The following is a 13017-nucleotide window of genomic DNA, read 5'->3' on the forward strand; positions in this document are numbered from 1 at the left end:
GAGAAGTTTATAACACCTGACCAAAGCTAATCAACCAAAAGTCCACAAATCGCTTCTTCACACTTATATGTATTCATTCTCATCATATCTTAAAACACAACTTACGCGATATATCTACACATGCACTTCAGTTGCCAGAATCTTGTAGCCTCCTTTCTCCTTCATCTTTGATCACTGCAAAACAGAAGTAATAAGCACATATATATGTATCATTCTTATAAAAATTAAAAATTGTATGATAAAAAGTTACTACATGTACCGTAGGTAGTAGTTTTGGTAGTGGTAGTCTCTTGTGGTGCATTCATCCTTCCGCGATTAAACACACTTGTTATCTTCTCTGAAAGAACTTTGTCGTCGTCCCCCGGCTTAAACGCATCCACTAAATATTCCTTCACTGTAGCTCCTTTACTCGTCCCTGATGGACTAGTGAGGGATTCATCTTGACCCGAACCTTGTATTTTCGACATCACTGAGGTTCCTGCATCCGCCACTTTCTCATAAACCGGACCCAAAGTCCCTGACAACGTATCTGCCACTACATGTGCGTAATCCGTAGCAGTAGACGGCTTCGTTTTTGCCTTTTGAGGCTCATTGGCTATATCGGCTTTGTCTTCATCCGAGGAACTAAACTTTGAGATGATGGAGTCTTTCACTGCAGCAGCCTTTTGACCGATTGCTGATGTGGCCGATGTTATCTTTTGAGTGTAGCTACTGTTCGGGTTAGACGGGTCCGAAGGAATAGTGTCTAAAGGTCGATGAGCCTTAACCAGTTCTGGTGAAAACTGATCATGGGATCCTGTGAACACTTCAGTTTCGCCTTGATCTGCTTTTGTAGATTTGGGCCGAGGTTCTTCAAAGATTTTCATTTTGTCGAACGAGTGCAGTACGTCCGTGATACCCGTGGATTCCTTCCCACCTGTTAAATCATTTGAAATAATCTAAAAGTTGTACATTTAAAATCCGGGCGCAATATAAAAATACATTGTTTGGAGCATAACAGTACTACCTGTATTTGTTGGATCAGTGACTTTAGTCTGATAGTTACCCGGAGAAGCCCTCATTGTTGGATTAGGACCACTAGGATCCTCCTCCATGACTGTTCCAGATTGTTCTGTAGCTACATCCTGCTTATAGGCATGATCCCCTGCAGGATGAGTCATGTAAACATCGATAGACTGCAGCTGTGGCCGGGGGTTTGGCGTTTCAAAACGAGTAGCATAACCGGTCGTGGGATCCGCGGTTAGGTCATAAGGATCGGTGACCGCACCAGTTTCTTTGAAATGAGTAGCGTAACCAGTTATAGGAGCTGTGCCCGTCGGGTAGTAAGGTTCCTTGTCAATGCCTATTCTCTGTTCAACACTACTGTCCAATTGTTGTCTACTTGCATCAACCGGATGATATGAATGACGGCCAAACTGGGATAGATTTTCCGGATGAGTTCCGTAGGCTCCAGTAGAGAGTGGTGGTGGATCACCGTGTCTTTCCTCTTCCTCCCATTGCGAAAACGATCTCATTGGTGGGTCTACTATATCTGAATGAGGAGGCGCGTAAAGATCCTCTGCTAACACCGGAGTTCCCATGGCTGCGGGTTGTGCGTAAAGATCCTCTGCTAACACTGGAGTTCCCATAACTGTTGGTTGTACTAAACCACTCCTGACAACCGCGGAATTGTTGACTGCAAAATTTCATTGGAAAAACTTCAGGTTATATGGAATTCTAGATATGAACTTAAAATTAACAAGTGGTTGGAGAATAAAGTTATGCATTATTTAACAAACATGATTCTAAGAGGTAAATCTGTATAAAAACTAGCTACATTGCAATATATTACGAGTAAATTAACAAAAACTAGTAATTAGATTATAATAACTAAGAAGCCGTTTGGTTCATGGAATGCAATAGAATTGGAATTGGAAATTTCATTTCAAAATTGGTCTACAAATTTTTCTAAATAGAATTGGAATTGGAAATCTTCATTTCTAGAAATTCTTGTATAAATCAACCTATGTTGGATTAGGAAGGAATTTAAATGCACTGAATTACTTTAATCAATGAAATTCGAATCTATCTAACTTTTCTTCATTAAAACAAAGAATTTCTAAGGAATATTGAACTAGTACAAAATTCTAAGAATTTTTCATTCAAACGAAGGATTTCTAAGGAATGTTGAACTAGTACACAATTCTATTGATCTCTAAGGATTTTCAATTCCATTGCATTTTGTCTAGTCACGACTATGAATAATTTTATGAAAACACGAGCAAGTCATCCAGAATTTTAATTTTAGACATGTAAGAGTTCAGCTGGGCAGATTAATGTCCAATGTTTTTCATTGGTTGCCAACCCCACAGTATGGTCCAAAAACTCGCCTCAGCAGACTTTCACAGGATGTAACTTCTATAATTTAACACTCATTTATATTCGTTTGATATCAAAAACGAAAACGTACCCAAATTAACAAGAACCAATTATATATTTGTTCTTAAAATTATTTAAAAGTTCAACCAACATTCTTTGATCATATTTTTTTTGGTTTGTAGTCATAGTTAATTGATTTATAGATGTTTCAAAATTTCCAGCCAAAAATTGCTAGCTAGAGAGTGACATAAACGGATGAGGATTCCCTTGAGTTGAAACTCCAACTTGAGAGTCAAGTTGAAAAGATCTTGACCATTAAATGAAAATCAAGGGTCAAGATTAAAAGATCATCTTTGCATCTTAACCCTTTGAATTTCATCTAAGGGCTAAGAAACTCTTAACTTGACCCCTCAAGTTATCCGACAAACTTGCTAACCTTTAATTATTATATGCCACTTATATGTACATTTAGTTGTTGGGTTGCTCTCAATAGTCTCAAAAGTACAACATTCAACCATTTTTTTGAACGACAAACTATGTTATTCTTACTCATAACAACTCATAAACTACATGAATGTTTAAGATAGATCCCGGTATTTGGATCAGAACAGAAAACATGGTTAACTGATCATGTCCAACAGGCAGCCGACTCATCTATTATTGGGGGCTAAGCAATGGCTTTAGGCCCCAAAAATCTAAGTCCTCAATTTTTTATTTTGTATAATAGACTTAATGTTTAAATTTTGGGCCAAGTACCATCATACAATTTGCAACGAAGAAACAGCCTTATTGGTTTTTTTTATCAATCTATACACTATTTTTGACTTATAATTGAACAACATGAGATTAGTTAACTCTTTTTTTGCTTTCTTTGTTTACTTTAATTAGTATATTAATGAATTGGGCCTCCAAATTTGATGTCACTTAAGGTCTCCAAAGACCTTGAGCCGGACTGACATCATCAGTTAACCGAAAATTTAAATTCTTCGGCTAACTTTCCATCAACACCCCTATAATAGTAATGTCACATAACACATACATACATTTATATTTATAAACGTAACATCAATTTCCAATGCTCTATGTGTTTCAATTTTAAGCATTTCTCTTTATATAACGATTTATTCGTCCCTCCCGAATAAAGATGTATTGATCAATTCATATAGAAAACGAACAACTTACTTGTATGTGCTTCATCCTTATGCTGATCATGACTTCCGTGACCACCATGTTTAATTGTATCTTTCATTTTGTCGACCTTTTCTTTCACCTTCTTCATCATAGATTTCTTCTCATGGTCTTCTTCTTGAACGTTAGTACCAGCGGTATGGCGGTGTAATTGCTCTTCCATAATGATTTAAAAAAGTATAAGGGGTGTTCGTGTAAAGTGTTAAAAGTTTTGGAGTTTGTTTGGAGAAAATAACAGAAATAATGGGGGCTTTTAAGGAGAAAAGAAAAAGATAAGGGTATTTGATCTTTTGCCAGCTCGGTTAAGCGCAAGATAAGTAGTGAGCTGACACGTATCCTATACTTGACACGTGGCTTGAATGGACCTGCTGATGCAGCTAGCTTTCATCATGATATATCTTTGACCAAAGTCATAGTACTTTTTTTTAAGATTGAAGTCGATAGTACTCGTAATATTTTAGGGCAAGTTTACAGCATGTGAAATGTGATGAGTATTATGAACATGCTAACTAGCTAGTATTGAACAACACTTATAAAAAACTTGATATGTTTATCGATAGATTTCAAAATACTAAACACAAAATTAATACTCGTAATTTGTTTAACTTTATAAGAAGAAATAGAAAAGCAGAGCATCGCCTATATAAATTCGTGTTTCATGATATTGTTAATCAATTGGGCAAACCAACTGGGATAAATCAGTGGTTGGAGCCCTTGCCTCTAGAAACAAAGCTCATGGGTTTGATTCTCATATCTCGTAAGGCTAGAGGTCCTTTTTTACCTTTAGTGGAACCTAAGAGCAGTCTCTCCTTTGGTAAAGATAAAGTTGTCTACATATCAACATCCCCATACACCGTTAAACACAGTATTAAGACCCAAAATCCGTAAAAGACGACATTGAGAGTTAATCAACTGGGAGTTAAAAAAGAAATAAGAAAAAGATAACGTGCGGCTATTTGAGAATGGAGACTAGAGACTAGTAATAATTCTAACCAAGTGTGTTGAAACTGATATTGTTTCATTTCTATAAAATTTTCTGAAAATAAGTTAAATTAGATTGAAACTTTTTTTAGTGGAAAAAATAAAGGTGTGGTTGTCACACACCCAACTTAGATAAAAACTTTCATCTTGTTTTTCTATTTCATGAAAATCATGAGTGTCCGATCACATATTAATTATAAAAGAATATTTAAAAATAGTATATGAGAAGTTTTTAATTTAAATTGGATGTGTAATAATTTCACCCTTAGTTTTTTTTTTATTATTATTATTATTTATATATTATGTAATATGTAGTGACATTTTTGTTTTTTCCCTTAAATTCAAATCCATCCTTTAGTTTGACAAAGGTTATCATTAAGTCCCATCATGCATTGGTCAACTTGAGAGACCATTTTCTCTTCTTTATAATATTGTATATAAATTTAACTTCTAAACAATTGCTTCTTCAAATTATCGTTGCACACCACAAACATTATGAACTAGTAATTCGAGTTCAAGTATAAATCACCTCTCTAGACATAAAAGAGTCCAACTTAAAAACAATATATCATGAGCATCTACTAGCAACAAATTGAACTATAATCGCAAAATTGGTTAGAAATAAATTACGAAAATCACTTAATTAAGGAGTTGTGTATTTCTACAAAAGTCTAAAACAAGCAACCATATAATCAACATGAACATATAAGTCTCTTTCAAACTTTTATCATTATGTGTTTATTCCTTCGTTGAAAATGTATCAACACTTGGCATTTTTTTAACAAAATTTGTTAATTAGGTTATTTTGAATACAATTCAACAAGGCCACGTTGTGGCATGATTAGTTGTTGCATACGATTAAGTGAAGGATTTGGGTGGAATGAGGGAGCCAACCACTCAAAAAAAAATTGTATTAAAAGTTGATTTATATGTCATTTACAAAACTACAAATAATGAGAATCTTGATTGCCTACAAGAGATTACAATTTCCCAAATGTAGTTTCCCCACTTTGAATAATTTACTTATATAGTTCAAAATTTACATAATTTAATAAACTTAATTTAAATTCAATCAGTTTTTCTAATATTGGATTTTCATATCTTAAAAATCTAAACAGTTTATCAAATTTAAATAGCACATCAGTTGTTCAAAAAAAAAAATTTAGTTCAATTTGGATTTTTGATTAAAATATCTTTACGACTTATTAAATTAAATTTATTTGAGTTACAAGTATAATATACCATTTTTATGAATAAAAGTTTCTTAAATTTGTATATACATGGACACATGGTATAGAACAAGAACGAGATTATATGTTCAAAAATCAAAAGTCAAATCAATCAAACAAAACAAAGTTAGTGACATGACTGCATGGCATGTATCGAAACAACCCCTTTTTTAACTTGTACCAACAAGCATATTTGTTCAAGTATCTCTATGGAATAAAGACCTAGAAATTATCAAATTTGCAAATTTCAAAAGGTTTGTTTTTCGAGGTTTAAGTCTATTACATGATGAAACGTAAATCAAGCTCGATTAGTGTCTCGTGATTTAAATAGGTTCAAGTCTATTACACGTAAATCAAACTCGATCAGTGGCTCATTCAAATCATGACCCAACTAACGGATCCACCTTTCGTCAAGCAATGTTTCTTGTAAATCATGTTCCCTCTCTTTGGAGCATTGACGTTGAATGACTAACTAGGAACTACTAACAACCAACACATGTCGCTAAAAAAAAAAAAAAAAAAAAACTACAGCTGCGGGTCACATTCGTATTTGAGTTTATCTATACCTATTTATCCAAAGTATGAGCTATGGATTGCAAATTTCGGTGTTTACAATTTCGTGTTTCTGAAAAAAAAAAATGAAATCCGATTTCTCACATTTGAAATCACATAGACCAAAATTTACAATGTTACATACCCTTTATTGTTAGCGTAGGTATCTTATTTTCCTTGCAAGTAATGGCAAGATGTAATGAAGTTAAAATATTTGTGAAATTTTAATGTCGGAACATATGTAGTGTAAAGTAAAGGTCAAGCTGATGAAAAAAAAACATAAAATTATATATTAGGAAGAATGAGGTGGATAACAGTCTAATTTCGTCAAGAACAATTGAAAAACTGTTAAAGATAAACGTAAACAAACAGTCTGATATTGGCAGGATGTTTCCAGCTCATTTTTAGTCGTGCACCCTATATAAGTATCATATACCTCCCCCTCCTTCACATACCATCAAACCCAAAAACCTTCAAGCTCTAGTCTTATAATTTTTGCTATAATCAAATACACAGATATGGCTGCAGAGGAACCCAAGATAGTTGAGGCTCAACCCGAGTGCGTGGCAGAGCCGCCACCACCCGCCGCGGTAGAAACCAAACCTCCTGTCACCGAAGAAAAGTCGGACGACACCAAAGTGGTTCCCGCCGTTGAAAGTAAGTTTTGTTATTCCGTTATTTTTGTCTCTGCAGCATAATGTCTATTTAAGTTTATGCATACCGAGTATTAACTGGTTGTATATATATGTTAGAATCAGCAGAGACTTGTGAGGAGAAACCTGCAGAGGGTTCTGCACATAGAGGTACGTAGTGTAATCATTTGGTATCGTGTTTTACGCATCCAAATATCGATTTGAGATTTGAAATTCGGGTTTCGTTTGTTCAGATGCTCAACTTGCTCGAGTAGCAACAGAGAAGAAAGATGCACTCATCAAAGCATGGGAAGAAAGTGAGAGGTCCAAAGTTGAGAACAGGTATACTAATGTTTCTGAAAAATTAACAATATGCTACTTGTTTTACAACTAAGTGAATATATTTTGTGGATTTTGATCTAATTTGTACATATAAAATGAATTAGTAACTCCGAAACCCCAGATAATCAGTTTACTCACGGTATATTCAATCAACCAACCGATTTCAAAAACGCAAATCCAAACACCCACTACAATCTAACACCCTGGAATTGTTGAACAGGGCTCAGAAACAGCTAGCTGCCATTGCAGCATGGGAGAACAGCAAGAAAGCAGAACTAGAAGCTCAACTCAAAAAGATTGAGGTCACAATCACATCTTTTGAATGATAAATTTTGAATTTTTTTTCAATGATTTATACTTTTAGGTACTGATTCTTTATGAATGTGAGCAGGAGAAACTGGAAAAGAAAAAGGCTAACTACACCGAGAAAATGAAGAACAAAATAGCTCACCTACATAAAACAGCAGAAGAGAAAAGGGCAATTACGGAAGCAAAACGCGGAGAAGGTCTTTTGAAAGCAGAAGAGTTCTACGCTAAGTGTCGTGCTACTGGAACCACCCCAAAGAAACTAATGAGATGGTTTTCAAGCTAGATGTTTCACCAGAAGAGCCTTGCAAAAAAAGATATTTCACCGGAAGATGCCAATTTTGAGTGTTTTTCATCTGTATCGTAAAAGAGTGATTTCCTGTTTTTTCATTATTTGTGTGCATTTGTGTGTAGATAAACTTTTTGTAACATAAGTTGAAAGTAACATTTACATCATCAAGTTTCACAACAGCGTTCTTAGATCCTACTTCCTAAATAAGACACAAAAGCCCATAATCCTAATAAGTCTCAAAGCCGAGTTCTAAACAAGGTGAGGGCATTAGAGTAGTTAAAAGGAAACTGACGACAGTAATTACATGGATATGGCGTTACTACCTATGGTACCTGTCAAGTAGATGCTTAATTATCATTCAGGTCACCTTGTAGATATTGTAGATACTCACCATCATTGGGAAAATCAAGCAGCAGATCCAATGTTATATCTGATGATTTCTCTTGTTTGTATGAATCTGGAGAGTATGAGCCAGTGTTTGTAGTCTCTTCAGCCTCGATCTTGCATATTTGATCAGCGGATGCACCAGTCGAGCTCACAGTGAATGTGGGTTCTGCTTGCATCGTGACCACAGAATCTGATTCAACTTTTACAGCACATGCCACCTGATTGAAATCTTTTGATTCTTGAAATGATTCACCAGGTTCAGAGTTCCATGCAGGAAGGAAATAGTCACAATCAGTAAATGCAGTTGGATCGCTGAGAATGATTGGATCCATTGACATCCTAGCATCGGCCTCCACCCTGGCACTCTCCCATTCTGCTGCGTGGTTAGTCGACGGTGACTTGGATTTTGTTTCAACTGACTCAGAAGCAGAGTTGGCTTGTACATTTGGAACTTTCTTGGGGATACGTTTTCTTAGATGAGAATTCCAGTAGTTCTTTATCTCGTTATCTGTTCTTCCTGGCAGCCGTGATGCTATGGATGCCCACCTGTACAATTCATTGTTTTTATTTGTTCAACAAAGAAAAATTCCAAAATGCAATAAATCGATAAACAGAGAAGGTGAAACAGTTTATTACTTGTTACCGAGCAGGCTGTGGAGCTGGAAGACCGTTTGTTCTTCTTCAGAACTTAAGGGACCTCGTTTGATATCAGGACGAAGATAGTTTGTCCACCGAAGCCGACAACTTTTTCCACATCGTCGGAGACCTATCAGACAATGAAATCACCCTTTTACCCCTCAATGCCAAACTAATTCCCAGGGTTAATTCTAAAGTATCATGTGGTGAACCAAGCCTAATAGGGCTTAAAAACATGAATGCATTTCTCAAAGCATGAATACAGTAGAAATATCATCTTTTTCTTAATTTTTTTTTTTTGATTAACCTTATTATCGATTTACAATTAATCTTGGAACAATCTCAACAAAAGATCAATCTTGGGTTCTGCCTAGATAGACCATCCTTCTGCCCAAACTCATATTCGATATGACAAAGCAGGGCACCACCGTAATGGGTCGACACCACACCTCTCTGTGGTCCATATGGCTATAGAGAAAGGTTGTCTCCATTGGGACCGATTTAGTATTTATTGTCATGTGATGCTTACAGACTTTGCTATCTTTGTGAGATTGTTTGTGGGATTGTCTTTGCATCTGTTGAGATCCTTACACAGTGTATCTTTCACCATTTCCATGAACAATTAATAAATAGAGTATTCCCCAATAAAGCTTCTTTTAGCAAAACAAATATAGAGATGATCAAAGTACAATAAACAACGAAAACAAATATAGAGATGATCAAAGTACAATAAACAATGCGATCAAAATTGAATCAAAAGCCTTTTGTCCAAACCGGACAACATTACCAAGCAAACTTAGCTATGTGATTTGCCATTTATATGTATGTATATACACAAACTACATATATTTGAACTTGTAAACAAAATTTTCTTTTTAAAAGGCAAAGACTTGCACACCCTTAATTACATACTATTTACAAGTTTTTGTTTTAACTGACCCGCTGATCCTTTGGTTTACGGGTCACCCCAATCTCTACGTAACATTTACCCCTGTCACATGTACGCGTAGTTAATAAAGCTTTTACAAACACCAACCAATTACGCCTAATCAAAACATTCAGTTCTACTTCATAGCAGTGAGATTCGGAGTTCAAACCTCATAATAGTCATATTTTCCGGTTTATTAGTTAGTTTGACCGTTTCAAAAATAAATAACCAAAAAAGTAGAAACCGAACCTGCAAGTTTAGGAAGAGAACGCCAAGTAACAATGCCGTTCTTCGTAATGTAGTCAACAAGCAATTTATCTTCTTCCAGACTCCAAGGACCTTTTTTCACCTCCCCCTTATCGCAACACGGCATCCTCCCCATTTTCTCCCCTTTTCTCCCTCCCTTCTTTCTCATTCAACAAACTTTTTTCACAACAATGTATATGTGGGTATTTCACAAAAAGAGAGACAGATTGAAATATAGTCAAATAATAGATACACAGTGAGTCTATATCTATCTATATCTATAGCTAGAGTGTAAAAATAAAGTCAGTAAATGGAAGCCAATAATCTCTGACCCGGGCCACCATTAATCAATTCCTTCATTTTTTTTCATTTTTTATATATAATAAATTTATAGTACTGTTTTCATCTCCTGCAACATATTACAGTACAAAATTCATTAGAAATTAAAAAAAATAATAATACCAACATTTATTAATTAAATTAAATACCAAAAACGTGTCTTGCATTTCACACACACACAATTAATTATTTAATTATGAAGTAAAATAATGTTAAAAAATCACACATTATTATTACTACAAAATCAAACCAGCAATAAATTAATAATAACAATAATTGTACAATTTAAGGGTATTAATTATTTAACTATAAACGGTGGCTGTCTGTCTTGTCACATTGACAAAATCTAAAGCTAAAAATAATTTTAAAAAAGCCTATTTTATTTTTAAATAAACACACAACTGCATGAATAATGTGACATTGTGACATACATACATACATACATATTATGAAAAAAATGTATGAAAATTAAGAAGAAGATGATGATGATGATGAATGCTAACCTTGAAAAAAGTGTGTTTTTTTTAAGAAGAAAGAAATGAAGAGTAGAAGTACTGGTAATGTGTGCTGGACATGTCCATTTGTGTGTGTTTTCTCAATGTGTGAGCTCCATTGTGAAACATGACAAAAAGAGTGTGACTCTATTCTTTTTTTCTTTTTCTTTTTTTCCCTTAATTATTAATCGTATTATAAAATTATAAATTTAAGGTTTTGGAAAATGGTGGGTTTTGATAAACTTACTTGCCTGTTGCCTTGTATTCCTTGTGCACATGAACCACGTGTTATCCTTGTTTTTACGTTTTGCGGGACTCCAATTGTTGTGTTTAAAGTTTAAACGGTTTCGTTTACTTGTGTTCAATCTACATAAAAATCTAAAAAAGAAAACGTGTGAAAAAAGCAATAATAACTTGAAAAAAGCAAAAAATGTTTGTGCGAGAAAACTAAAAAAATACATATCAAAAAGTTGTAATATCAAATACATACATATAGTATGTGCAATGAAACGAAAAAAGCAAAAAGAAAGGAAAACAAAACGTTTGAGTAAAAGTTTTCAATATGTTAGTTGAGTGAACAGGCGGTGACACTATTCATTCAAAAAAGCAAAAAAGAATGTGCAAGAAACCAAGAAGAACCGAAAGAACAAAAAACCTTAACAGGATCCAATATAGTAAAATCCGAATAGTTACCGAATAATAACGCGAACGTAAGTGGACTAATGGAACGCCATGTGACAGTGGCACTAAAAAGCAAAAAAACTTTGCAATAAACCAAGAAAAACCAAAAGAAAAAAAACCTTAACAGGATCCAATATAATAAAATCCGAATAGTAACCGAATAATAACGCGGGCGTAAGTGGACTAATGGCACAGTTCCACGTAGAAGTGGCACTATTCATTAGTCTCACACTTGATGAGATTATATTACAATTAAAGGAGTACCAACAATGCAACGGCAATGATGGAAGTGGTGGCGGTGTGATATTACTGTAAAAGGTAATTGATGTAAATGAAGTATTGTAATTATTTTAGGGTTTGATAAATATATACGTTATAAGTAATTTTTTAAAGGTATTATAGCTATGTTAGGTAGATATTTCAGATATTATAAAGGATTAAAGTTTAAAAAAAAGGATAGTTTTTTTTATATATGGGTAAAATAAAAATATTTTAACAAAATATATTCCTCGAAACATGCTACGAGAATATTTTCCAAACTTAAAAGCGTATAATAAAATTTACGTATGTCAACATAACATACAACTATAAGTGGCAAGTGTACAAAGCTAAAGTGTGGCTCTTTGGCTTGTTTTTGACCAATCAAACATCGTTACGTGTTTTTGTCAAAAACTAGCCATATGTCATGGTTTAGTACAAAAAAATAGCTTAAACTTGCCAAAATGCCAATGTCGGAAAACAATTACGTTGTCGAAAAATATAAAAAGTGACCTTTTTTATAAAAAAAAAATATAATATTGGGATTAGAAATTTGGGGGTCGGGAATTTAGAAGTCGAAGACGCCATGGCTGCCAACGTAACCGCTAAGTTAACACTATCAACCTAATCACAAACATGCAATTAACGACAATGTAATAAAGATAAATATATATATATATATATATATATATATATAATCATAAGCATAAGCAGCAGCAGTTAACCAGAATACCTAAAAAGGGCTCGCCAGAAAACCGAATAAACCAGAAACCCTAAAAAGGAATCACCGGAAAACCGAAGCAACAACAACATAAACACCAAAAAGGGGTAGCCGGAACACATGCAGCAACGGAAACCAGAAACCCCAAAAAAGGAGGTCACCAGAAAAGCGTGTACCAGCCGTAACAACCAGAAACCCCAAAACAGGGGTCACCGGAAAAGTATCCATACAAAGAGCCAATGAAAAGTGCTAACTACACCCCTGCCAGAAAACTATTTGGCCGTAAAAGTGAACGTTTTGGCCGACGACCACCGGAAACCACAAAACGGGGTTTCAGATCTCGCCGGAATAAGGGTATTGTACGTTAGGAGCATCGGCAAGTCGTTTCCGGCATGGATTCCGGCAATAGAAGCCAAGGAAACCATAGTATTTGCTTCAAAATCGAAA

General features: G+C 34.7%; 3 protein-coding genes across 4 annotated transcripts; 1 reads left to right on the top strand and 2 right to left on the bottom strand.

The window, feature by feature from the left end:
• Positions 1 to 127: 127 nt before the first annotated feature.
• Positions 128 to 3709, bottom strand: LOC122588144 (low-temperature-induced 65 kDa protein-like). Its single transcript, XM_043760282.1, has 4 exons — positions 3541 to 3709; positions 1007 to 1675; positions 260 to 916; positions 128 to 174 (listed from the first exon to the last, which is right to left on the bottom strand). The coding sequence occupies exons 1-4, from the start codon at positions 3707 to 3709 to the stop codon at positions 128 to 130; spliced, it is 1542 nt and encodes a 513-aa protein (XP_043616217.1).
• A 3069-nt stretch (positions 3710 to 6778) lies between these two features.
• On the top strand, positions 6779 to 8059 carry LOC122584937 (remorin-like). The gene is made up of 5 exons (XM_043757021.1): positions 6779 to 6965; positions 7061 to 7111; positions 7195 to 7282; positions 7503 to 7584; positions 7674 to 8059. The coding sequence occupies exons 1-5, from the start codon at positions 6827 to 6829 to the stop codon at positions 7872 to 7874; spliced, it is 561 nt and encodes a 186-aa protein (XP_043612956.1). The 5' UTR covers positions 6779 to 6826; the 3' UTR covers positions 7875 to 8059.
• Positions 8000 to 11051, bottom strand: LOC122584936 (transcription factor MYB17-like). 2 transcript variants are annotated; one of them, XM_043757020.1, is made up of 4 exons: positions 10920 to 11051; positions 10081 to 10486; positions 8904 to 9033; positions 8000 to 8813 (listed from the first exon to the last, which is right to left on the bottom strand). In XM_043757020.1, the coding sequence occupies exons 2-4, from the start codon at positions 10244 to 10246 to the stop codon at positions 8228 to 8230; spliced, it is 882 nt and encodes a 293-aa protein (XP_043612955.1). In that variant the 5' UTR covers positions 10247 to 10486; positions 10920 to 11051; the 3' UTR covers positions 8000 to 8227. The 2 variants fall into 2 exon arrangements, with proteins under 2 accessions (XP_043612955.1, XP_043612954.1); XM_043757019.1 differs by lacking the exon at positions 10920 to 11051 and having other exon boundaries at positions 10081 to 10537.
• Between the last annotated feature and the right edge of the window lie 1966 nt (positions 11052 to 13017).

This window comes from Erigeron canadensis, chromosome 1, assembly GCF_010389155.1.
Source record: "Erigeron canadensis isolate Cc75 chromosome 1, C_canadensis_v1, whole genome shotgun sequence".
In the NCBI taxonomy this organism is placed as follows: Eukaryota; Viridiplantae; Streptophyta; class Magnoliopsida; order Asterales; family Asteraceae; genus Erigeron; species Erigeron canadensis.